The following is a 26,832-nucleotide window of genomic DNA, read 5'->3' on the forward strand; positions in this document are numbered from 1 at the left end:
ACTGTACCTGGCTTCTTTGTTCCATTTTTATGAGAACAAAGGTTAAGGGTACTACTATGACATTCTGTGTCTAGCATTTTATACAAATCCATCATCAGCATTTGTTAGGATGATTGACTTTGACTGTATTATTTGCCCACATATTTAAAAAATATATTATTCTTCAAAAAAAAAGGTTAAGGGCACTAAGCTTGCTCTTCTGCATAGTTCAGCCATGATATGGTTAAAAGTAGAAGACAAGGGGCTGGGGCTATAGCTCAGTGGTAGAGCACTTGCCTAGCATGGGTGAGGCACTGGGTTCAATCCTCAGCACCACATAAAAATAAATAAATAAATACAGTTATAAAATATATATTTAAAAAAATGAAAGACAAAGTGAACCTGAAGATGTGGGACAGCCCTGCCATGGCTGTGGTGGAGCAAAATTATGAATGAATGGATTCAACTTGGGTTGAAATGTTACTCAGGGAAAGGAATAGATTCTTTTTTGTACCTGGGATTGAACCCAGGGGTGGTTAACCACTGAGCCACATCTCCCGCCCCTGCTTTTTCTGTATTTTACTCAGAGATGGAATCTCACTGAGTTGCTTAGGGCCAGCTCATTAAGTTGCTGAGGCTGGCTTTGAACTCACGATTCTCCTGCCTCAGCCTCCTGAGCCACTGGGATTACAGGCATGCACCACCTGCCCAGCAGGAATTGATTTTTTTAAAAAGAGAAAATGGTATAGTTTTCCCTGAAAGAATTCCATTAGTGCCTGTCTGTCTACCTCCAGTGGACATGTAATACTAGTTAATGCTCTGTGACAAAAGGACATAACTGAGAGCAAAGTCATGAAAGAGTTTTCCTTCCCTAAGAGAGAGTCACCACTGTGGCAACTAATGAGTGAACTGTGCACCTGCTAATGCATGGCAGAAATCCATTATAGTTTCTCGGTGGAGAAAGAAAATGATTTGGGACAAGGAGAGATGGGGACCCCGTAGCCCTGAAAGGTGTTCTTGTGAGGATTGGTTCTTCCTGGAGGCTGTGACTTAGCCACCCGTACTGGAACTCATGTGCTTGCTAGTCTTTGAATCTGCAAATCCACAGTTCTGAGCAGCAGGCAGAGTTCAGCAGCCAAGAAACTCAGCCCTGGCTTGCCCAATAGGCACAGTAGGAGTGTGTTTAGGGCAACAGCAAAGGAGGGACACTAAAATTAATACTTTTTTCATATTTAATATTTAGCAAAGAGGAAAAAGGTTGCTGAATTTCTTTGCCCTTATTTTATGATATGCTAATTTATTCTGAAATTTGGGATCATCTACTGCAGAAAGAAGAGCAAGAACTATAATCTTTTTGGTATTTAGAGCCTCTAGAGTTTAGAGGTCTTAGACCAACCCTAGGGAAAAGAAAGAGTATGCCAGAAGGCATTTCTCCTAACCTACTGCTTCCAGACAGAATCATATCTAAACCATTTTCATACAAAGCCAGAGGAAATATGTCCAAAGGGGCAGGGATTCCTCTGTGTTTGTTCTGTGCTGTATCCCAGCATCAAGGAACCTAGCACTAATAGCTGGTTGGGAGATGTTCGTGAGTGGATGGATATTTCCATTGTTGGCAATCTCTTCCCTTCTCCCACGGTACCCAATTCCTTTCACTCCCAGATGATCCCAAGGCATCTTCAAAAGATGTTTTGTGTTTCTCAAACTTGCCTGATAATAAAAATAACCTCAGGGCACTTTACAAACATACAGATTATCAAGACTCTTGGCAATTCTGGCTCAGGGAGTTAGAATTCTGAATTTTTGACAAACACTTCTGATAAGTCTTTTCTTTAGACCAACACTGAGACAGATAACAGGAGTTCAGCTCTTCCCACACAAAGATTTGAGGAGCCATGGACATTTGACCTGGTTTCTGAGGAGCTGTCAAACCCAATACCCTGAACTTCTGACCAGTGGCACTGAGGTACTGAAGGGCTATAAGAGTCTTCTGGTTTACCTCCAGTCACCTGGAATCAGCCCTGCCTAAAAATACAGGCCTGGGGGTAGGGGGGATCCTCAGAAGCCCTTCTGCTTTGGGGACTTCCCACTGAATTTCTTGTCCCTTTTTTCAAAGGCAAACTTTATGTTCTATTCCTTCTCCAGGCTGTCACCAGCACGTGAATTCATAGTCACTTCTGTTTAGTTTGGTAATGACTCCCCCCACCCCATGGACCAGAATTGACTGCTGCTGATCTTTTTAAAATATTTTTTAGTTGTAGTTGGACACATACCTTATTTTATTTATTTATTTTCATGTGCCTCACATGTGCTAGGCAAGTGTTCTACCACTGAGCCACTACCCCAGCCCCTGCTGCTGCTTTTTTTAGTCAATCTCAGTCAATGAACTGGGCCAAGCATTCCTCCAAGGGTGGATAAGTAAAGCTTCTGTCTTCAGGACTAACTTAGGTACTTGGTGGGGAAGGAGGCAATTAATCATCAAAAGGTTGCATTTCCCCCATTTTCTTTCTTCTATTCCACTTCTATGAATATATTCTCCCTTCTTTTCCATTTTCCTTTCTTTATTTTCTGTAGAGTATCTTGTTCCATGTAAGGTTTCTCAAAGTGAAATGGTAGGCCAGACTTCAAAAAGAAAAGGTACAGAGAGGAATCAAAAGGCTGTTTGGGGCACAGGGGTAAACAGTGGGGAAGAGCTCTTCCAAATCATACACTGGATAAAGTGGAAAAGAAGCAGAAAGAGAGGATGAGACTGGGGGGATTGGGGTGAGCCCAGGCCAACAGCCTAGGCCTGGACAACGGGTTTGGAGAGTGAAGCCAACTGGGGCTGTTCTCGCCATTCCTGAGGCTGCAAGACTGCCCAGTGCTCCTGAGTTCCTCTGGGAAGCCACTTCCTCCTCAGAATCCTCCTGGTTTCTAACACCTACTTCCATAAGGTTTCATCTTCAGCTGTTGGGGAGTTCCATCCTAGGTACCATGTATGTAAAAGCAGTAGGGAGTTAAATACTGTTTTTCCCAGGGGTGGCATGAGGAGAACTTCCTTCCTTAATCGCTTAGATGAGCCTCAAGTACCATATTGTCTGCAATTTCCTTTTCTCAATACCCATTGCCCCCCCCCCAAACTGGTCTCCTCAAAACTGTGCTTACCCTGGGTGAAAGGAAAAGTGGACAATACTTCAAAAGCTAGCAAGCAATGAAAATGGGAGATGGAGGGAAAGTAAGGAATCCTCAGGGCCAGGGAATCACAAGGGACAGAGAGCAGGGCAGGGAATGGGCCAAAGTTCAGGTGAACAGCAGGAGCAGCATACAGAACTACAACTTCTGCCCTATGGTCAGAAGGCTGGAGCTAAAGCAAACTTCACATTCATATCTGACGCTTGCCTGACATTCTTGGATGGCAGGATTCCCACCCTCACCTGCACCTCCAAGTGGATTGGCCATGGGCTTGTCAAGGTTGACAAACCACTGTAAGAGGGCAAGGAGTCAAGGGATGGAGAGGAAGTTAACTGGTCATAGGCCGGCGGTTGGTGTCCTGGGGTCTCCTATCCCTTGGCTCAGGGACAAAGGTTGTCCCTATCTTTTTCAAACTTTTCTCCAGCTTTGAGTTAGTTCTTCATGTCCATGGACTTCCACTCCACCCAGATTCCATTCCCTGTCCACCTCTGGCCCCAGAGTCCATGAAACACACAACTTAAAGCCACTGATGTTTAATACCTGTTCGCCCCTTTGTTTTGCAGCCGTCTCCAACCTGGACATTGAGAGTAAGCTGAGCGTGTACTACCGCGCACCCTGGCACCAGCAGCGAAACATCTTCCTCCCGGCCACCCGGCCCCCATGTGTGGAGGAGCTGCACCGCCATGCCCGGCAGAGCCTGCAAGCCCTGCGCAGAGGTAACTGATCCAGGCTTGGGGCTTTTCCGGGAGAGAACTCAGAGGTTGCCCGATCTGGAGGTTCTTGGTCCCATCGGTCCCAACATCTCCCTTTGTTAGAGTACCTCAAAATGTTCCCTTTTCTATTCTAATTGAAATCTATGGGTAATATAACCTACCTACACCCATATTAAAATTAATATTATTAGGGGAAATACTACAGAATGATATTGGCCAAATTATATTGTTAGATTGTGTGCATGTATGAATATGTAACAACAAATCTACCATTATGTACAAGTATAATGCACCAATAAGAATATGAAAAATAAAATAATTTAAATAAATAAATAAGATTAGAATTAGTGTCTAAATATGATAATAGAGATATTAAAAAGAAAAGAATTTATAATAACATATGATTCAATATGCAAATGCCCAGTCACAACTACATTAAAAGAAAGTGAAAGCAGTTAGATGTTTGTACCTATCAAAAATAAGTTTTGGGGCTGGGGTTGTGGCTCAGAGGTAGAGTGCTCACCTAGCATACGTGAGGCACTGGGTTTGATCCTCAGTACCACATAAAATAAAATAAAGATATTGTGTCCACCTATAACTAAAAAAATAGATATTTTTAAAATAAGTTTTGATTAAATAAAGACAATCAGAAACCATTCCAAACAATAAGCATAGAGAAATGGAGGACTCCTGGGGGACAAGAGGACACAACCATAAAAACCAGTACATTCAGCATATATTAGATATGAAAGAAAAAATACTTTGGATTATAATTTATAAGGGAGTTAGGTTCAACTCAAAAATAAGTTCTAGGTTTTTTTCCCTATAAGACATTCAGATAGGACATTTGAATATTGTGTGGGACCTGGGATCCTTTTTCATTGACCATCGTATACATCACAGTATGGCTGTCATGCTTGAGACTCCTGCCCAATCATTCTAACAATCAGAACAAGCCCTTCAAGGGCTCTTCTGTTTCTGTTGAGAACCAGTGAGCTGAACCAACACCCTCATTCTACAAGGGGGCGGGGCACGTGGAGGCCTAGAGCCATGGGAAAACTTGCTCAGGGTCATGCAGAGCAGGTTAGGTAGTGTCAGGACTCAGACCTGAGCCTCTGGACCCTCAGTGAGAGCTCTTTTCCTCCTTGCTGTACACTGTGTTTCATGGAAATATATATTTACATATCTCTCACAGTCCTGACATTGCTAGACATAGGTACATAGCAGTCAAAGTGGAAATATAGCTTTTTCTTTTGCTAGTTACTTTTGATTTCCTTCAAACAGTTTTGACTGGGATAAAGGAGTTAAAATTGAGCATCATCCTTTCAGAAACCCCTAAATGGGACATAAGAAGTTGGCATGCTAGCTTTTTTGGTCTTTGGAGTCTTGCTATGGAGACAGATGGTGTCTACACATCTATTGTCTTTGTTCCAAATTCCCTACACTATTTTAAGGAATAGTATTTTTTGAAAGTATATGATGCATATGAAATATGTTAATACCATTATCAAGACAGAGAAATAAAATGATGATAAATATTGTTAGGTTATTTTCTTCCACATTTGTGTGGCTTCTGCCTTGTCCCCTATTGTCATTTTTCCTTTTAATGAAAGAGCTAACCTACTAATATCCCTAAAGCAATTATTTCAAACAATCCCTTTGTTTTTTCAATGACAGATACTGTGACACTTATAATGAAGAGAAAGGATCAGTGTCTTCTAGAAGTATCTCTGGCATGCTTTCCATTCACTTCAACTAATAGTTGGCTAAAAAATTCTTCAACAAATTTTTAGTGCAAGCCACCTGTAAATGTTCATTTCCACTCCTGCCATTCCTGTAATATCCTTTCATCGTGCCACTTATAACCTTTGGTCATACCTAACCACCGTGGGCTTGTCTTCCACCATTAATCCATGAGCAACTCAAGGGAAAGGATAATATCTTATCAATTAATTTTATTCAAAGTACTTGGCATTTACCCAGCCTATAGTCCTCAATGAATGTTTGTGGAAATGAATCAAATTCTGCAGAAAACTGATTAAGCATTGAGGGCACAAGATGACTACAGAGAAATCTGATCGTTCTCACTAAATACTTTCTCAGATCTGATCACTGGAGAGCTTGAGTAACATTAGCCCTTTAGACATAATTCTTTTTATCCCTTTATTATTATTAATCAGTCCTCCCTGATTAGATTTTTATGGATTCAACCAGATAACACTGAGCTGCTCTTAAGCTATCACATTTCACTGCTTTGTCAGGTTTGGACTTAATGGCAGAACTGAAGAATAGCAAGTGCCAATATCAATTTTCTCTGAACTTCCTCCTGGGGGTAGTGAGAGAGGGATATGGGGCCTCCTGGGGTTTGGATGGAAGACTGTGGAGCTGCGTCTTGCCCTCCACAGACTGGCTTGTTTTGTGGTTGGCTCAATAGCAAATCTTGGGTGTAGTAGTTTTAATAGCACTGCAGAGAGCCATAAACAGGAATTATAGACATCATAGAATTAAAAACATGCAGTGTAGAATTAAAATTAGAAAGTGACTTTTTTTTTTTAACCTTGTCCAAGAAACACAGTAGCTTAGCAGTGTTTCTATCAGCATAATCCACTTCTGCCATCTGGTGGTCATGAATAATACTGACCTCTCACACATGGCCTGGCTCAGCAAATGCTGCAGTGAGCTTTCCTGTAGGTTCTCTATTTGGACAGCTGGAATAGGCTGGCTTCCATCGGGAGGGAGTGGATGATGAAGCACAGACTAGGGAGGCTGTCGTGGCTGCAACTCTGTGTTCCTTTTGGAAATGAGGCTATAATGAGGGAGCTGGGGGACCAAGATTAAAAACCTAGAAATTGGCTGCCTTCGAGCCCTGCATAATAGCAAACCCCCTCAACAAACTGTCGAAGGCCAGGCATTGTGCTGGAGCTCAGGATTCAAAAAGCAATAAAGTGTTGTCTCTGCCCACAAGGAATTCTTGGTCTACTGAGGGAGACAGACATGTAACCAGGTTAAGTTTAATACTTACCTGTGATATGGGAGCTGAGAGGAAAGGTACCTGCCTAATCATGCCAAGGAGCTTCAAGGAAGTCTCCCCAGAGGAAGCAGCATCTCTATTGATTTCAAATTATTCCAATTATTTTCCCCCTTTTCTCAGCATTCTTTAATGCTCAGAGCCAGTAAGAGCGTCAAGTGATGTCATGTTTTATGTTCATAAAATAGGAAGAGAGATTAATAAGTAGCTATAAGGAGATAATTATATTTTATGTTTCCTTTCCTTTAAAGTTTCTGGCTGGGATCAGTTTCATTGGTCTAAGGGAATAAGAACCAAGCTTCTTTTGTATAGATACTGCAGTTTCAGGTTCGAGTAGACAGGTATTCTCCCTACCACACCACTGGCAAAAAATGTTACTAAAGAGCCATTAATCTAGCCTGCCTACACCCAGCCTAGGGCAAAGAAAAAGATATATTTAAGACAGTGTGGGAGAGGAGCAATTGAATGGGAAATTGAGCTGATATCTCTCTCCTAACTTCTCTCCTCCTTCTGCCTCTTCCTAACCAATAATACCTCTATTTTACTTTTCTTGATGAATTTTAAAATGTAAAAGGTATTCCTTGTGCTGCCCATTTAGAAAAGCTTTTTTGGCTTGCAGAGAAAAATGAGGGTGGCATTGGAGGTGGGCGCTTTAACAAGGAAGACATTTATCTCAAAATGTCTTCCTGATAAACATTGACTCTGGAGGCAATTTAACAAAGACCACCTACGTGGTTTTGAGGACTTTCCTCTGATTGCAAATGGGAGCCAACATTTTTGGAAAGAATCCCAAGCAACTGGAGATGAGGAATATGATCACATTTTCCTAGCACAGATACCAAGTCAGCAGTTCAGGTGATGAGGCCCACAGACAGCCACATCAGACATGGATGTAAAATCAGAAAGCTGGAGAGTGCTTAGTTCCACTAAGCACACTGAATAAAGCAAAGGAGAATCAGAAGAATCTGACCGGCATTAGGGAAGTGGATCAAAACAAGCAATGGGACTCAGAGAAGCACCTAGCAATGAGAGTACCACCAACAAAGCCCATTATAATTATAGAATAAATACAGAATATGGAATGCACTGCATTTTTTTTAAACTGGGTTTTAACAAAAGCATTAATTTGTTAATTTAGCTACTCAACAAACACACACTGAAAATCTATTTTGTAACAAACACTGTAGACCCTGTGTTCAAAAGCTCAATGAAACATTATCTCTCTCTTCCAGGGGCCAATTTCTAGTGAAAGAGACTAAAAGATGGAGAGATGGTATTTTTATCAACACAAGTATAGAAATGGGTATGATAGGGCAGCTGACATTACCTGATAGGCTCATCTTAGCTCTGTTTCGTAGCTAAAGAAAAGAAAGAAAACTTGGTAGTATCTTATATGTTACCAAATACTCTATTTTATGGTATCATTATTCAAAGAATTGGAATGTGGTAAAATGTAATTATAATTAAATCATCTTGCTCCAATGAGTGAGGTGCAGTGGGACCTTACAGTACCTGCAGGTTAAGTAGTAGTCAAGAGCAAAACACTGAGCTAAGGCTGTACCACTCATAGCTCCACAATGACTTACCTTCCCTGAATCTGTTTGGGTATCTATAAAAGAGGGAGAGCATTAGTGCCCATTTGGTGGGGTTGTTGAGATGGTGCACATAAGATACTGGACAACTACTAAACTGTGTTCTTAGTGTGTGTGTGTGTGTGTGTGTGTGTGTGTGTTGCTGAGGATCAAACACAGGGCCTTATCACAATGAATACAGTCAGGATCCCTTAATCCCACACATAGATACTTAGCTTTTTCAAACGATAGCTTTGAATATGAATTGTAATACATTCTGCTGTCATATATAACAAGTTAGAATAAAAAATAAAATAAAATAAAAAAACAAATGATAGCTTTGTTCCAAAATCAGACAAACATTGCCATTGGGATTGCCTTACTTTCTCTGGGAGTCCAGGATTTCAAAGTTTCATGTGTGGGTGACAGGGCTTAGATGGCTACAATTATGTGCTGGTCACCCAGTTTTCTGGGAAAAAAATATGATAAGATAAATAAAAGGCCTGTTGTGTAGAACTTACCAATTTCTGTGATATAAATACTCCCACCATGGTCTATTTCCAGGTACCAACCGTTGAAAAAATGACTCACACAAATTCCTGAATCCAGAGCAGTGAGTTCCCCTGAGCCAGTGGGAGCTGGCTCCAGGGCCCAGCCTGGGCAGCTTTGATATGTTTGTTTCTACTTTCACGCCAGCATTAACGGCAGCAGATCTTTCACCATTGCCCTCAACATTTTTTATACTCATGTTGTTTTGAAATGAGGCACACTGCACTCAGAAGTAAGCTATTTTCTACAAAGATTATGAGATGGACCCACTGAAATGGATGTGTCTAACTTGACGCTGATCATAAGTGAAAGTTTAGGTAGGAACCATTCTGAAAATCTGATTTGGCATATAAATAATATAGCTTCATAAAAGATGACTCTTTTTAACAGCCTTTTGCTAATACTCCCTAGGGGAAAAGAGAAATTGAAAATGCTAAGTGTATTTCAGTATTGCTGCTTTTCTGCCCTGTTAGAACACCGGAGCCGAAGTGATCGCCGAGAGCAGAGAGCTGCTGTCCCTCTTTCCATCGCTGCTCCACCACTGCCAGCCTACCCTCCAGCTCACAGCCAGAGGAGGCGCGAGGTGAAGGACCGCCACTTCCTAACGGTAAGCTTGATGGCCACTGCAGCCCTGTGCTTGCTGGCCGGGAAACATGAGTGTCTTGGGAGTCAGTTTCCTCCCAGTGAAGGAGTTGAGCTGACTGGGAGAGCAAACCATGGCACTTGGGAACAAATACATTTTCCCCCTTACATTTCTGAAAGGAATGCCTCTATGGGGAAATAGATTAGGGATAGATATATTTTGTAATTAACTGGTTGCACAATGCAGTGAATACTAGTTAAGAAACTTAAAACCAGAAAACAAATTTACTTTGAATCCCAGTTCTGCTTACAAGCTAAAGAATTTAGGGCAAGTAATTTACCTTCCTTGCCCACAGTTCCCTCATCTGTAATATGGAGGAATTAATAGTATTGAGTTTGCAGGGCTTGAGGATGAAATGAGATAATGCATGTGACAGAGCTTAGCACAGTGATTGACTGACACAGAGTAAGACCTCCATAAATGTCAACCACAACTACTGTTACTATTAGTCAAGTGACAACATGGCTGACTCAGTGGGAAAAGCTGGAGAAGAACTTAAGTGATGTGGAAAATCACCACCTGAAGAGAAATTGTGTCATCATTTCATGCTTTCTCATTCTACAAAGGAGGATCATTCTCCAGGGTAATTTTCTACCTTGGTAAGGTCATCACTGTTGGTGATTTCACCCTTATCCAGGAGGGGTGAATATGGCTGTAACCCCAAGCATAGGTCACAGATGATAAAGCTGATCCTGGCTCAAAATACCTGCAAACACTATGAGCAACTTGCAAACATGTCACCCCAGATGTGCTTTCTGGGGCCTCAATGGGGACAAGTGAGTACTTTATGCCTCTGAGATGGGTGTCACTAAAGTGAGGAACAATGGTTTCTGTGACCAAATCAGCCCATACTGCCTGCCTTCACGTCTGCACTCTGCTTTCTTATTCTTTGAGGCCCAAAGTCTAAAGAAGTTACACAGTGTCAGTACGAATTGAGGCTTTTATTTGAAATTAAATTTGTACATAGGACTCTCAACCCTGCACCCTTATGGCTTGTACAATACACAAAATAGTGCAGAATATTCATGTACCAAGATAAGCAAACATCTAGATGAAAACAGATTTCACCTAAATGAATTTTCATGATATAACATATCCATTAGGACTTTGAGCAATATTGGACATATATAGACATTTTTTCCTATTTGCAGCTAGGCAGCAGGCTCTATGTCCTTCAGTGCTCCTTAAGTGCACACATGTCACACTCATTACATTGCTGTGATGTAGCCCAAGGATGAGAAAGGGAGGTGAGAGCCTCTTATGGTTTTCTTCTGATGGAGCAGTTACACATGCTAGTGATTTGCTATAAAGGCCCTGCTCGGCAGAAGTTCTTATTAAACTCAAATCTGCTTGCCAAAGCATTTGTTTTTAATGAGGCATTTTTGGCATAAAAATACTAAAAATATTTTTCCCATTCATTAAAAAATGTTTTGTGGCTCATTAAGTTGGTTTTCTTGTGCAGGGAGGTAAGAGAGAAGAATTTTGAGTGTTTACAGAAACGACATAAAAATATAACCCTTTCTCATAATCTGCATAATTTTAATAATGTCTAAATACCAAAGTAAGACTATAGAAAAGCCTTAAAATAATGAGTAGCAATGAGGGTGCTTCATTTACCCAAAAAACATTGAAGTCAGGGTCATCAATAAGACACTACTTTGGAAAATTTGCCCATCTCAATTGATAATATTTAGCATTTCTAAATAACTTGGGGGAAATTTGGTTTCATTTCTCCAATGGAGTTTGGGTCACCAAGTTCATTGGAAGAATTTCAACTCAAGTCATGTCCCTTAGACCTGGCTAGAGCATGGTTCTATGCATTCCACTTATAAAGCTGGATATTGCTGAGTGAATAAAGGTTTCAGATATATAAGAACAGGAAATTCACAGGCAAATTCCTAGATTCATAGTTTTTATAAAATTGCTGGATAGACATTTTCTTAGATAGTAACTCTCATTCACTCATCTATGAGACTTAATTAAGCCATTTTTCTTCAGGGTAAGATTCTGATGTAGTCTTCCACAACTCTACCAGCTATCATACTTTGGTCATTACTGGCATAATCTGTGAAGCCACATTGCCTGGATTTGAATACCAGCTCTATCACATCCTAGCTGTATGATCCTGGAGAAGCTCATCATCTCAGTGTCTCAAGGATAAGAGTAGACAGTACTTCATAGGTTTGTCACTAAAGATTGAATATGTTAAAACATGTAAACAGTGCTTGATGTATTCCAGAAATTTCAGGCCTTAAGATGATGATGATGATGATGATGATGATGATTTGACATTCAAGTAGTTGAGCTATCTGTGACATAGTGATAAGATCATAGGTCTAACTGGATTTAAATCCCAGCTATACATTTTGGTTGTATAATCTGGAAAAAAAATATTTTATCTTTTTAAAATCCACATTTCTTCATCTGTAAAACAGGGATGATAATGTCAACTTTACAAGATTGTTAAGAATTAATGATGTTATATAAATAACATTATATCATATGTGTGAAAGTGCTCAGCACAGTGTCTAAAATATCTGGATATCTTAATCTATAACCATTTACATTAAAATTCTTCCCAGCAAATTAAAAGCCTGTAATGTTTACTCACAATTAAAACTGGACGAAGTGGGCTGGGGTTATGGCTCAGTGGTAGAGCGCTCGCCTAGCACGTGCGAGGCCCTGGGTTCAATCCTCAGCACATAAATATAAATAAATAAAGGTATTGTGTCCAACTACAACTAAAAAAATATTAAAAAAAGACTGGAAGAAGTATAAATTATTACACCATTTTCTGAGGGCAAAACTCATTTATACCCTTTGATTCAGCAATTCTATATCTAGGAATTTACTGCAAAGCAATAGTAGGTGTATGTAAAGATTTATTTATTAATGTGTTCATCAAGGCACTGTTTATAAGAGCAAAAGAGAGTTATAGATACCATAGGTATCTAACAATAGGAGCTTAATTTAATGAATCCTGATGTATGTGTATGTGTGTATGTATTTATATATGAATGGAATATCAAAAATTGTGACATAGAATATTTGATGACATGGAAAAAATTTATGTTTCATGATCAGGAATTTTTAAACAGTTTATAAAATTGTATATAGTATGATCACAAAAACATCTGAGTGTACAGTATACACACAGAGAGAGAAGGAGTTAGGAGAAAAGTATGCAAAGCTATATATCTGTGGTTCCCAAACTATGTGCTGAAATTCCCTAGGGCACTGCAGTGAACTCCTAAGGGGACCATGGGATATTTTAAATTTCCAAGGGAGACATCTGTCTGGTGACATCTGGCAACCGCTCCAAAGTTAACCCCACAGGTCCCACAAGTAGGAAGAGGGAATGCTTAATATCTTGTTGATTAATCTACATCAGAAGTTTTCCGAGGGGAACTCACAAGAAACTAGAGTAGCCAATTTAGCTTAAAACAATGTGAGCTAAAAATTCAAGGGGTGTATCTAATTAAAGCCCATCTGGGAGTCCTCCCTTGGAAAAGGTGGTAAAAGAGGTAATTTCAGAGAAAGGATCCCTAAAATTGATAGTATCTCTTCCATCCTACTAATATATTCTGAAATTTTATAGCCCGAGACTATATTTGTTTCCTATTAGAGACCAGCCCTGCTAGATATTTAACCTCTAGGAAATTAATTTTTGATCATTTGTTTGGAACATGAGGCTATTGTGGACCTGGCTACAGGGAAGGGATTGAAACAAATGTTTCTAAATCCATATTTTCACATAATATTTTAACCTTTTTTTTTTAATTCAACACAGAAAACACAGCTTTAGAGTGGTAAAGGGCCTAAAGAGTTGTTTGGGCAAGGCTGGGAGCCAATTGTAAAAAGTTCATAGTAAAAAATGTTATCCCAAGGGCAACATGAAAGAGAAATTGCCTGGGATCAACTTCTGTCCACATGATTGAACTTTTGGCTCCAATGAATTTGTAAGTGGCAGGATACTAATTATGGTGGGGGGTTCTGGGGGTAAGGAGAGAAAAGGGTGTCTCAGTGTGATATATTCATGTACTAAGCAAAAACCCATTTATTGTAACTCCTTTGCCTCCAGGTAGAATTCTTGGAGAATTTTTTCTCATCTAGGTTGTGGTGAAACTGAGAATGACAATTGAGTATCAAAACAAGGAGCCTTCGCCAGAGCAAGAATAGGTAGCCTACTCTCTGAAAATCCAACCATGGATTTTCACTCTTAATACCAGCCATTAGAGGTGGCCCATGTAGTGTTTGTTGGTAAGAAGCAGTACTTTTATGTGCTCAATAACCTTTAGATTTACAGTGCTGATGGCCAGAAAGCTGCTTGTTAGAGGCAGTTGAACAGATCTTTTTAAAAAAAATCAAAATACACACTGAGACTTCCAGGTTGCTGAAGACAATGGTACTATACTAGGTCCCCATCTCCCAGAGTTTCCTTCAAAACTGGTGTAGGACAAGATAGGGGAAATAAAACTGCACAAAATACCCCATCAGCATTATTTGAGGATAGAGAATGCCCAAACACCAAATTAATTGTTAAGTAAAAAAGAAAAACAAGTATCAGTGTGTCTCCTCTTGTTACAAGGTAAGGGAGGGCAGATTCAATAAAACTATACAGAAGAGGGGAACTAGCAGTGGGACTTAAGGTTGACCGAAAACAACCTCTAGAAAACATTAAATCTACCCTAAGTCTGAGAATACTTTTTAAAAGTCCAAATAGATACAAGCTACTGGAAGAAGATTTAAAATATGTATACTTTACAAAAGCAGTCTTCCATATACAAAGCTTCTTCTGGGGGAGATCAAAGGCAAAAAAAGAAGAAAAATATGTCCTTTGGCAACTAGAAATGAAGGAGAAAAGACAAAAGAAAAAATTGAAGGACAAATTACTCCTTCCCTGCCAACAAGTAAACTAAAATATCTGGACTGTGATGCACTGATAAAAGATAGTGTCATTAAACTAATAAGCTTAAATAAATTTGTTTCCATAGAAGAAACAGAAGTTATTAAGGAGCCATGCCACAGACACAGATGGTTTCCCAGAGGAATTCAATTAAACCTCCAAAGTCCATATACTCCCAATGCTGTATAAATTGTTTCAGAGCATTAAAAATGAAGTTAAATTTCCCTGTTTATTTCATGATACTTAAACTGCAGCCCAAAAAAAAATAAAGCTATCTGCAGCTGATATCACTTATGATTATTGATTCAAAAATTCTAAATTACTTAGCAAACAAAATATACCATTACATTAAGAAATTAATATACAATAACTAAATAGAACTTATTTCAGGAAAGGAAGGTTGGTTTAATGTTGGGACATCTATTAATATCTTATACATAATAACAGATCCAAGAAGGGCAACCCTATATGATTATCTCTATGGATGCTGGAAAAACCTTAAACAAAATTCAATATCAATTTTTAATTTAAAAAAAGACTTGAGAAAATAGGAATTGAATGATACTTCATTAAAATTTTATATGTTTATATTACATATATGTATATATAATATATGCATATAAATATGTATTATATAGAAATGATATCTATTATATTTATAGTTTTGTTTTAAATTTTTTTTTATATTTATCGTTTTAAGGTATATGTATTAGTCAGAAAGTCAGTACCTTACTTAATGGGGAACCAGTAGAGGCATTTCTATTAAAATCAGGAAGAAGCAATAGTGCTCACTATCTTTCTTACTGTTTAGCATTGTATTTGAGGTATTAATCAATGCAATTAGACAAGATAAATCAGTTAGAGGCATAAGAATTGGAGAAGAATAAGTAAACTCATATGTATCTGAAGATATTATACCAGAAATATATAGCATTTATACCGCCGATTATCAGTGATGAGTTTTTCTCTCTCACATGTTGAAATATAGCATTAGAGAAGCACGCCAGGGTAAGCACATGAAGCAGTTTATTTAAAAAGGGGTAACATAGACTTCTCTCAGGAGGGAAAAGGGAGCTCTAGCTCCCATAGTATCCCAAGAAGTGAGAGGTCCTGCCTTTTTTTATAGATCTTAGGCTTCCTTTGTTTTCCTGCTCTCCTCCCCTTATCTCTCTCTCTCATACTAGGCCCAGGAAATGCTCCCTGGGATGGTCAAAAAGTGAGTAAGACAGGGGCTGGAGAGGCCAAGGTAGTGTGATCTGGGCCAGAAGGGGCATAATTGACAACTCCCTGTAGGGAGGGACAATCCCTGATTCAGGTTACCTTAGCAACTGGTTGTAGCAGGGGCGGGTTATCTTGATAAGGGTGGAGGAAGGGCTCTGAAGGCATTAGCATTTCAATCCCTCTCCAACTTCCTGGACTCACTCAAATTGGCCTCCTTGATCTGACTTGACTTGATTTACCTATCTATATTGACTGTCTAATTCTGGCTTCAGTATACCCCCAAATCCTAAAGAATCAATGATAAAACTAATTCAAGCAATAAAATAATTCAGTAAGGCAGTAGGGTATCAATTACACAAATGATAGCCCATTGACATTTGGGGGCAGATAATTCTTAGCAGCCCGATACACTGTGCCATATTGGGCAGCATCCCTGGCCTCTACCCATTAGAGGTCAGTAGTGTTCCTTTCATGACTTGTGACAACCCAAAGTGTCCCCAGACACCAAATGTTCTCTGTGAGAGCTATAATCATACCTCATTAAGAACCATTTAATTAGATGCATACCTCCCACCATAAACAAAACTAAATTCCAAATGGATCAGGGACCTAAGTATAAAAAAATGCAACCATATACATACTAGAAAAAAAAATATGGTTAATTACTCTTTGACCTCAGCCTAGGAAAAGCCTTCCTAAGTCACTCAAAGTACAGACGCAATAAAGGAAAAGCTTGATAAATTTGAATAATAAATATTTTTTGCATTTTCAAACACAATAAACAATGTAAAAATACAACTGGAAAACTGGGAGAAATGTGTGCAATGGAAAAAAGGCTAATATCTCTAATGGATAAATACTCTGAAAAATTGAGGGATGAAGAGCAAAAATCTAGGAGAAAAAAAATGGGGGAAAGATGTAAATAGACAATTCAGGAAAAATATATATATATTTTTTGGTACCTGGGATTGAACCCAGGGTGTTTAATCACTGAGCCACATCCCCAGCCCTTTTTTATTTTTATTTAGAGACAGGGCCTCACTGAGTTACTAAGTGCCTCCCTAAGTTGCTGAGGCTGACTTTTGAACTCACAATCCTCCTCCCAGCCTCTAGGATTACAGGTATGTGCCACCACACCCAGCTAAAAATATTTCTTAAACTTAATAAAAATTGTTCAAACTCACTTATAATTAGAAATGCAAATAATACTGACATACCATTTATCACCTATTAGATAGGCAAAAATTAATATTACAACAATATGACAAAAACAATATGACAACATGCTCTCTTGGTGTACCCTAGGGAAACAGGTACTCTCATACATTACTGGTCTACCATTTGCAGTTCATCCTATCTGGAGGACAATTTGGCAATATCTAACAAAACTACATATATACTTTCTTTTTGCCCCAGCAATTCCACTAAAAATACACTTCCAATAATACAAAAAGTTTATTTATTGCACCACTGTTTACAATTACAAGATATTAGAAACAACCAAAATGTGTGTACATAGCAGAGTGATGAAGTAAACAACATGATATACACACAAATGGAGCTATAAATTAGCAAGAAAGATCTTTATGAACTAATATGAAGTGATTTCTAGGACATACTGTTTTGTGAAAAAGGCAAAACCAAGAGTGTCTATCCTATGCAATCCTTCACATTAGAAAGAAGGGTACATGAAAACAAACAGGTGTCTACTTGTTTGCGTAAAAGAATAGAATCAGTTCTGCAATAATACAACCTATGCATCCCTAAAAATCTCCCACTATGCAAAACTACACAATAAAAATCAAAGGCTTATGGGGAAAGCAGTTAGGGGCACAACACTAAAAGACTACTTCCATACCTCACCCCCTCCGGCCCTTCCCTCCATCCTCCCTCCTCCCTCTCCCCTCCCTCTCTCCCTCCCTCCCCACTCTCTTTCCAAATACACATAAGTAGAAATCATGGTAAATTATTAAGAAATACATAAATAAACCAGATGTGGTGGCACATGTCTGTAACTCCTGCAACTTGGGAGGCTGAGGCAAGGCCAGCCTAGGAACTTAGGAAGACCCTAAGCCACTTGGTGAGACCCTGTCTCAAAATAAAAAATAAAAAGGACTGAGGATGTAGCTAGTGGTAAAGCACCCCTGGGTTAAATCCCCAGAATAAAGAAAGTGGGGGAGGAGAAAAGAAAATACATAAACCATAAACACTGTAGTAAATTGGCACTTCACCTAGAAAAGAAACCCTGAAGTTTGCTTATGGAGTGAGCATCAGAGGGGCTGCAGTTGTCAGTTACTGGGAAGCAGTGGAAGGAGGGTTATTTGAAATTGAAGGGAAGGTTGTTAACACCAGGCTTGAATGGGATCCTAATACATGGTGAACTGGGGTACTGATAGATATTTGAAGTGTGTTGGGGTGCATGTTGTGTGTGCACGAGTGTTGTATTCTCACACAGGATAGTTCAACTGGGTGCAGTTCCTGCATTCACCTAGAGTTTCTGATGTATGAAATCATGCATAAGCAAATGTGAAATTCACATTATGCTCAAATCATTCTCTTAACATATCAATCACATTGGAACAAACTCGAATTTTCAAAACAAGCATAGCAAATTGACCACTGCAAGAAGGATAAACTAGAAACTAATGACACTGATTTGCCTACAAGAGGTAGATAGGGATAGGTTAGTAAGAATGAGGAACTGGCTGGGCACGGTGGCTCACACCTGTAATTCCAGTGGCTTAGGAAGCTGAAGCAGGAGGATCGCAACTTCAAAGCCAGCCTCAGCAACTTAGCTAGGCCCTAAGCAACTCAGCAAGGCCCTGTCACTAAATAAAATATATTTTAAAAGGGGGTAATGATGTGATTCAGTGGATAAGTGCCCCTGGGCTCAATCCCTGGTACCAAAAAAAAAAAAAAGAATGAGGGAATGGTAATGGGTTAGTAGTAGTGTCAAGAAGGAGTGTCATTTCTCTGAGTATATTTTTTGTGTGGCTCATTAGAGCCAGGTAATGTTATAATATCCCCCATAAATAAATAACATCAGTCAGAATGTGAGGAGAACCCCAAGGTTGAAAATAAATAGTAACAAATAAGCCAAACTAAACATAAATAACATAACCACCTTACAGAAGATGGCTAACCTTAATAACTTTGGAAATCAGTATTTTTGTTTCGTTGATGGATCCATGGATACCATTTTAAGTGAAACAATGAGACACAACCATGGATTAAAATAGTTTTCTATACAGCCAAAAGAGTGAAAGCTGTAAACTCAAGAACTGTACATACATAAGTTAAAGAGCCTGTGAGGTAACTAACAGATGACCATTTAGACAATTCTTCCCTTTTATACAATCCCTATATGACTTGATCACAAAGTCAGAGTGATACTTCAAAAAGAATTCTTCATTCATTTATACTCAAGTCATCCTGCCTGGCTATCCCTTTCCCTGGTCTCCATCCATTCTTCATCCCTTTGCAGTGGTATTCCTTAGCCATTCCCTTCCTTAAGAATTGTGTATACATTTTCCTTCCTAAGCAAGCAAGTAAGCAATGGGTCAGGGAAAAGATGGCCAAGGGCAGATACACAAATGAAGAGACTTAAATAGACAGACTTTGGGATGTCAACAGCCTGAATCAACTTAGTTGACTTTGGCAAAGAAGCTACTCTGGCTTGCTCAAAGGCTTGTTCCACCTCAGATTGTGCCACTAATTCCAAATTTCATGTTTCTAAGAGATTAGCAGTAATCTACACAAGGAGCTAGGAAGCTATTGTAACCAGGCAGCTAAACTACAATACATTTGATGCTTTGGACTTCTTTTTGGAGCCAATGACAGCTTCCAGCATAGTCATTTGCCAAGTGTGAAAGTCTTAAAGATATGGAAGACAATCTTGAAATCTCAGACAGGACAAATTGGGCATTTGCTTAGCAGTAATCTACTTGGGAACATGAAGTGAAAAGAATTCCAGTGCCCATAACACTGAAGGGTCAAAGCAGGATGCTTTTTAGGGTGTCCAGCCTCTTTGTTCAAAAACCCATGAGAAAGTCCCCAAGAATATGGTCAGAGCAGCAGTTCTGGTGGTGATGGTGCCCCCAACAAACCGGCATTCACATGGCTGCTTTCTGAAGGATCTACAGTGCAGTAACAAGGTTTGCCACATAGGTGTGCATGTAGAGGCTCAGAGGCTGGAGTAAGAGTAACCTGAGTGAGCCACCTAGAAAATGTGGCTCCATACCTTACCTCCCAAGAAGACCATCTCCATCAAACAATCCTTTGATGACAGAAGAGAGTGCAGGGAACAGAGGTTACATTCTTCCCAAAGAAGAGTTGATTCCTGAAAAGCCCTTGGGGAGGCAATATCCTAGAGACTGATTTATGAGCAAAGGTAAATAAAAACTTGCAGACCATAGAAGTATATTGCCAAGTTAGAAACATATTTAATATGCATAAGTTGGGGTGCCACATCAATCAGTGGGAATTGGAGAGCTAATAAAAATCAAGGAGACTGAAAGAACCAGCAAAGGGTAGATTGGGTGACAAAGAAGCAGGAAGCAGAGAACACATGGGAAAAGTTGGAGGCAATGCCAAAGGCTTGTTGGAGAAGGCAACATGCCTATAGTCCACATCCCATGAAAGAGCTTGGCTGTTTGGTTCTCAGCGTAGTTACTCCTCTCATTTTCTCAGACCAAATGGACATCTGGCATTCAGCAATAGGACAAGGGAGATGATATTTGGAAGTGGAGCATCAGTGAATGCATACTGAAGAGACATTCCATAACACCCTCTTCACACCAAAGGCAGTTTTGTGTTGATAGAGAATATCTCAGGTTGTCATACAGCCAACAGCAGTATTTGGGGGGAGGGCAATGATAGGGTAGAAGTGGGGCTGGTAGACAGAGGGTTCTCAAGGTCTAGCTTAAGTACTAGAGAGCAGAGAACAATTTGGATTCACTGCTTTAATCAAGAAATTGAATGCTCATTTTCTGCTCGATGTGCACCTTCTCTAAAATGTTAACAAATTCTGTGAAAGATATGGTTCCATCTCCATCCTGATCAGCTTCCTGGATGGTCCTGTCTGCAATGATGCCCAGTTGCTCATCTGAGATATTCACTCCAACCATCATGTGTAACACCTGTAACAGCTCACTGCGGGAGATCTTGTCATCTTTATCCAAATTATATAGTTGAAAAGCAAAGCGTAGTTTGTTGATTCGGCTATTGAGTGGTTCGAATCCAATCACATCTTTGTTCTTTACATCATTATCAATGAGTCGGAAATGAGCCAAGATTCTTATGAATCCACGGAAGTTCACCTGATCTTCTCCATCTGGAAAGAAGGCACTGATGATCCGGTCTCCCAGTGGGTTGATGGCAAGTTCTGGAATCCTCTGGAAATCTTCCCGGCTGAGAGATCCACTCTCTTCTTTGTCCAAGGTAGTGAACCGTCTATAGAGGTGGGCAATCTGACTATGGGAAAAGCCAGTCTCCTTCTTTTTTTTTTTTTAAATATTTATTTATTTTTTTAGTTATCGGCAGACACAACATCTTTGTTGGTATGTGGTGCTGAGGATCGAACCCGGGCCGCACGCATGCCAGACGAGCGTGCTACCGCTTCAGCCACATCCCCAGCCCCAGTCTCCTTCTTAATTGCCTCCAATTCTTCATTCCTCAGTAACATAGAGGCCTGAGATCCCATCCTGACCCAGGAACTCCTCTGGGAGCGACACTGCCAGAAGCAACAGGGTAAAGCTAAAAGAAGAAAGAATTGTTTAAAAATATTGTACCCTAATTAGTAACTTTATTTTTACAAGGAAATGAACTAGCAATTCTGAAATTATTTTATATGTATACCAAAACTGAGCAAATCAATATATATTTTGTGGATTATGCCAGCCAAGTATCTCACTGTTGGAGAAAGGAGATACAAATAAGAGTTGAGTCTAAAAAGAACGCTTTGGTGTTGGATTGAAATCTAAAGTGCCAGTATAAATTTATACACATATTCACATATGTATACATACAGATAAAGATATATATAGAGTAAATGTGTGTGTGTGCGCGTGTGTGCGTGTGTGTGTGTGTGCATGAGTATTATTAGAAACAACCAAGTGCCACAAGAAATGAAACACATGCTTGGAAGTGGGTGAGCAAGGCAAACCTTTACTTCTGGCAGAAGGGCCATGAGCTACTGGAACCTGGCTAGCAAGTGTGCCTGAGCAAGCAGTCCACCTGCTTATATCTAATGCAGTTCTGCCCTTCACTCTGATTGGAGGAGTTCTGGGTTACAGTCTATACAATTGGCTAATTTTAGAATTAGGGTGGGCAAAAAGGAAGGGCTACAACTGGATCCAATTAAGGCTGAATACTATTCTGAAAATGGACCACCACACTTTCTGTTTCTCTCAGTATGCAGATCTATATTGTTTAGCTCTGTCATCTGAGAAGGCCTTAGGAGCTATGGCACTCTAATAACATTGAGGACATCTAGTGTCTAAATCTTGTTTCCAAATAAGATTCTCTAATAAGGGGGTTCTTTTGGAGAAAAGATTTATTCCAGGGCTGGGTCAGGGAAAATACAAGATAAGCCTAGACTATCTTGTGATACCAGAAGGTAAGAAAATACTAAAAAAATAATAGGGGGCATGTCAAAAGGGCATGGAGAGAACTTAAAGGAAATGCCAGTGACCAAATCTGGTACACTTTGAGCTATAAAATAAATAATGGTAATGGATTATAACACAGACAAGATAAATATCCATCAATCCATACTGATATAAATAAATTGGACAGATAAATAAATAAATGGGAGGGGTCCAGCTCTCTTCATTTCAGAATACTAATTAATAAATGTAGAAGTAATGATGGGGAAAAGATCACCATTAGCCAAATACCACAGTAATAATTTTTGTAGGCAATAGTCATCAATGAATGCTAAAGTTAGGTGGGTGAAAGTATGCTGAGAATTGGGACATTTGCATAGTGGCAGTGTTTTTCTTCATAATATAATCGTTGGTTACAAAGAGAAAATAGTAACTTGAGCTGCAGAAACTTGAAAGACACTATCTTCACCAAAGGTCAAAGTTAACATCATCAGTAATAGGTCACACTTATGTATGCACCTCCTGATCTGATGCATTGAGAGGACACTTTTGTGGGAATTTTGCCAAAAAAAAGTCACTTTAATCAGGAGAAAAATGTTTGAAAAACCCAAATCAAATGATATTCTATAAAATAACTGACCAGTACTCTTCAAAAACATCAAGGTCACAAAAGACAAAGACTGGGGAACTATCAAAAATTGAAGGAGACTAAGGAGATTTGACAACTAAATGTAATATGTAGTCCTGGATTGGATCCTTTGAGGACAAAAAGGACATCAGTATGGAAAAAAATGGCAAAATTCAAAGACAGTTTATATTAGTTGATACTATTCATATTAGTGTGGACAGTATTTTTCAATGTTAATTTCCTGGTTTCAATAAATATACTATGCCCATATAAGTCATTAACATTAGGAAAAGTATATAGGAAGCTGTCTATTCTTTTATAACCTTTTCTGTAAGTCTAAAATTATTTCCAAATAGAAAGTTAAAGACACACACAAACACATTGCCATGGGTATTTCAGTTTTTATGATGAAATTTATATCACCAGTATCTATTGTTGAGTATATGTCTTCAGAAGAAGTTAAGTTCAATCAGAAAATACTTAGTTCAGAACTTTTTAAATTTTAAATAGCAAAATCTAGGAGACCATAGAGAATCTAATCTAAGGTGATTAGAAGTTGTTACAGTATTGGACACTTTGCCTCCAAGCACATTGTCATGGCATAGATTCCCATTTCAGAGTGTGGAATCAGTTTGTCATAGCAGTTCACCTTCATCCCCTTCTGAATGGAATCTCTCCAAGCCTCATCAGAGCCATCCAAAGACTAAGTGTCTTATGGTCTCTAGGAGAGAGGATGAAGATGCGTGGCATGAGATAGAGACCCTGTGGCAAAAGTTGATTAGTTTCCAGAGGAACACTGAGGCCTAAATTCTTATCAGGATTAACAGCAAACTTGTTCCAATGTATTGTTTTTATCATTATATTCTTTGACAAATTTGATAAAATTAGCCAGGAAAGAATATCAGGAGTTCTTTGTCATTTCAAAGCCTGAGAATAGTTTTTAACTTGTCATACTGTGGCAACCAGGGATTTTAAAATAGAAGACTGATGTCAAATCACACTTTTTTTCTTTCCAAGGAGATACATTTGAAGGACAGGGGACATTCCAATAGCCTGATTGGGAAGTAAGTGGAGGAAATCTCTCAAACTAGGACCCAGACCTCTTATTCATAGTCCAAAGCAATAAGCAATGATTCTTCCATTTTCTATCAAGAAAAAAATGTATCTAATGAGAAAGCAACTTCTAAGAAAAACCCAAGGAATTAGAAGACTGAGAATGGAATTCTGAGCCAGGAAAAAAGATCAAAGACCAAAGCTGGCAGGAGGCACATTCAATAGTATTTTTCAAGCTCTGGAATATTCTCACTACCTCATTCTCTTTCCCATTCACAGCTCTATTTTCATTTATTATCCTTTCCCATCTTTCCCTTTCTCCATGGGTTCATATTAGAGATCGTCAGTATTCTATTAGTTTACAATAGGGTTGGGATTGAGAGATGCCGGTCAAGCCTATTCTTTGCTATAAAAGAATTATACATACCCACAGCATCCTAGATAAACCTTACTTTTTTTTGTAAAAGTTCTTCCTAGGACTGGGGTTGTGGCTCAGTGGTAGAGCACTTGTCTAGCATGTGTGAGGCCCTGGGTTCAACTCTCAGCACCACATATAAATAAATAAAATAAAGGTCCATTGACAGCTAAAAAAAAAAAAGCTGACACACATACACACATTAAAAAAAAAAAAAAAGCTTTTCTTAGTTTTGCAACCTCTGTTTTATGAACTTCTGTTTATGAATGATCCCATCCCTCCAAATTAGATCTCTTGCTTCAGCTTAGGTGTTTCCCTTTATCTTAGATATTTTGCTTCTTTAAACCAGTTAAGAAAACTCTAGGGGCTGGAGTTGTGGCTCAGTGATAGAGCACTTGCGTAGCATGTGTGAGGCACTGAGTTGGATCCCTGGCACCATATAAAAATAAACAAATAAAATAAAGTTATTGTGTCTATCTACAACTAAAAGAATATTAAAGAAAAAGAAAACTCTAATCATAGCATGAGGATCTGTAACATACAGATTCTTACCTAATCCTGAACCTTCCATTCCTCCATACGGCCTAACAAAATAAGTTCTCTTCCTTAGCCTAACTCTGCAGATTCTTTACATTCGGATCCTAATGTAACTTTCCAGATGGATTGCCCACAAATCTTCTGCACAGATCATAGACCACAGCCAAACTATGCTGCTTCTCAAAAAAATATCTTGTACTTTCAAAACAATATCTCCACTTGAATGTCCTCATTCCACTTAGGGCCTTTCATTCATTCCTTCATTTTGAAAAAAAATAATAACTAAAAATCTCCTATTCATAAGTATTAGGATACCAAAATGAGTCAGACATAATCTTTGTCATTCAGAGTACATGGATACTAGAGCCATTTATACTGAACTGATTATAAGGTAAGAATATATAACTGGTGTGTGGCATTGGAGTGGGTGATATAGGATTAAACTTTGTGGAAAAGGTAGCTTTTAAGAAAGTCTTTGAGAAGTAGATAGAAGTTTGATATAAACATGGGAGGAAAGATTTCAGACTGGGTAAACCATCTTTATGGGGTATGTGTCCATTAGTTCCAATTCTTTGTTTTGGCCACTGCATGGGGTGCAAGAATGGAGGGTACTGGCTGTAATGCTTCAATAGGCCAAATCTTGAAAGGTTTTAATTATCAGACTAAGGTGTTTGAATTTATTCCACAAGCCTATCAAATTATTGAAACTGTTTTTGATCACAGAAATAACCATAGTCAGAAGAGGTTGTGCTTTATGAAAATAGGGTGATTAATTTCCTCAGTCTTTAGAAATTCCTTTTGGGTGGAATAGGGAGAGAATAGCTTGATGTTAGTCTCAAGTATAGCAGATTGTAAGAGCAATGATACCAATTATACCTCCCATTTAACTTACCAGTTTGGTCTCTGCAAAAAGTAGATGGATCTTGGAGACTGGTTGTAAATAACTGATGACTTTTACTATACCCGCTATTCTGATGTGGATTTTTTCTTTGAAAAAAATCAGCACAGCACCTGGCAAGTGGAATGATACAACTATTGACCATAGTACCATTTTCAAAGATCACCCAAAACACTTTGCTTTTGAGACCATTTTAGATTTTCTCTCTGCCATATCATTATCATCTTGACATCACACTAGTTGGTATTTTCCTGAATGGAGTCAGAAACTGGAAATAACGAGGTCTTTAGATGCCTTAGATACAGGTAAACCAGAGAGAATGCTTGGTTCTATGTATTTTATCCAGCAGGGCCCAATCAGTAAAACAAACCACACCAGCTGTTTTAACAGAGAGAATTTGATATAGGGACATTATTTTAAGACAGGGCAAATTGGAAAATAAGGTGACACCAAGTAGTAATGGTAACAAACAGCTAAATGCTCTGAGGGATGGGGAAAATGATGAAGAAAGAGGTTATTGGAGTAGCCATACAACACTAGAACCCAGACCTCTGAAGAGAAACTGTAGCCTTCTGGTACGGGTGCCTCAGAAGCTCAGAGCCCTTGAGAAACTGGGACCCAGACCACTGAGTAGGGGATACTTTCTGACAAAGGAGCTCCAAAGAAGGATCTCATGGAGCTGGTAGGCCCCTGAGAAAGGGGCACTGGATAGCTGAGTCTGCCTGGTATCTCTAGAGGATATGGTGGGTCTGGTTGTGAGAGTATGGAAACAGATGAGAGCTGAAATCAGCTGCCATGACTGGGTTGAAGGACCAGTGCTGGAAGGATGTCAACAGGAGCAGTGAGAACCAAGAAGATCTAAGTCCCTTCTTCCTCTTTCAGCTTTCTGGTCTCTCTCACACACCCCTACTGCAA

The 26,832-nt window shown here is 39.1% G+C and overlaps 2 protein-coding genes across 2 annotated transcripts in view; one reads left to right on the plus strand and one right to left on the minus strand.

Moving 5' to 3' along the window:
- The first annotated feature begins 3,246 nt into the window (after nucleotides 1-3,246).
- Nhs (NHS actin remodeling regulator) overlaps nucleotides 3,247-26,832 on the plus strand; it is a 48,599-nt gene continuing 25,013 nt past the window's right edge. The window contains exons 1-3 of the mRNA XM_048796373.1: nucleotides 3,247-3,307; nucleotides 3,714-3,866; nucleotides 9,485-9,618. Of these exons, the coding sequence (XP_048652330.1) occupies nucleotides 3,247-3,307; nucleotides 3,714-3,866; nucleotides 9,485-9,618 (348 nt within the window). The remainder of the gene's footprint in view (nucleotides 3,308-3,713; nucleotides 3,867-9,484; nucleotides 9,619-26,832) is intronic.
- Nucleotides 20,365-22,018, minus strand: LOC107144114 (calcineurin B homologous protein 1-like). The gene is made up of 2 exons (XM_048796485.1): nucleotides 21,408-22,018; nucleotides 20,365-21,270 (listed from the first exon to the last, which is right to left on the minus strand). Exons 1-2 carry the CDS (start codon nucleotides 21,480-21,482, stop codon nucleotides 20,743-20,745), a joined length of 603 nt encoding a protein of 200 aa, XP_048652442.1. The 5' UTR covers nucleotides 21,483-22,018; the 3' UTR covers nucleotides 20,365-20,742.

Source organism: Marmota marmota, unplaced genomic scaffold (assembly GCF_001458135.2).
Source record: "Marmota marmota marmota unplaced genomic scaffold, marMar, whole genome shotgun sequence".
Lineage (NCBI taxonomy): Eukaryota > Metazoa > Chordata > Mammalia > Rodentia > Sciuridae > Marmota > Marmota marmota.

Bases quoted from the DNA above. Each gene is read 5' to 3' on its own strand.
- LOC107144114 (XM_048796485.1), bottom strand. From the start codon at position 21,482: ATGGGATCTCAGGCCTCTATGTTACTGAGGAATGAAGAATTGGAGGCA. The intron at 21,271-21,407 runs GTGGCTGAAGCG...AAAAAGAAGGAG, and splicing joins AGGAGACTGGGGCTGGGGAT to ACTGGCTTTTCCCATAGTCA.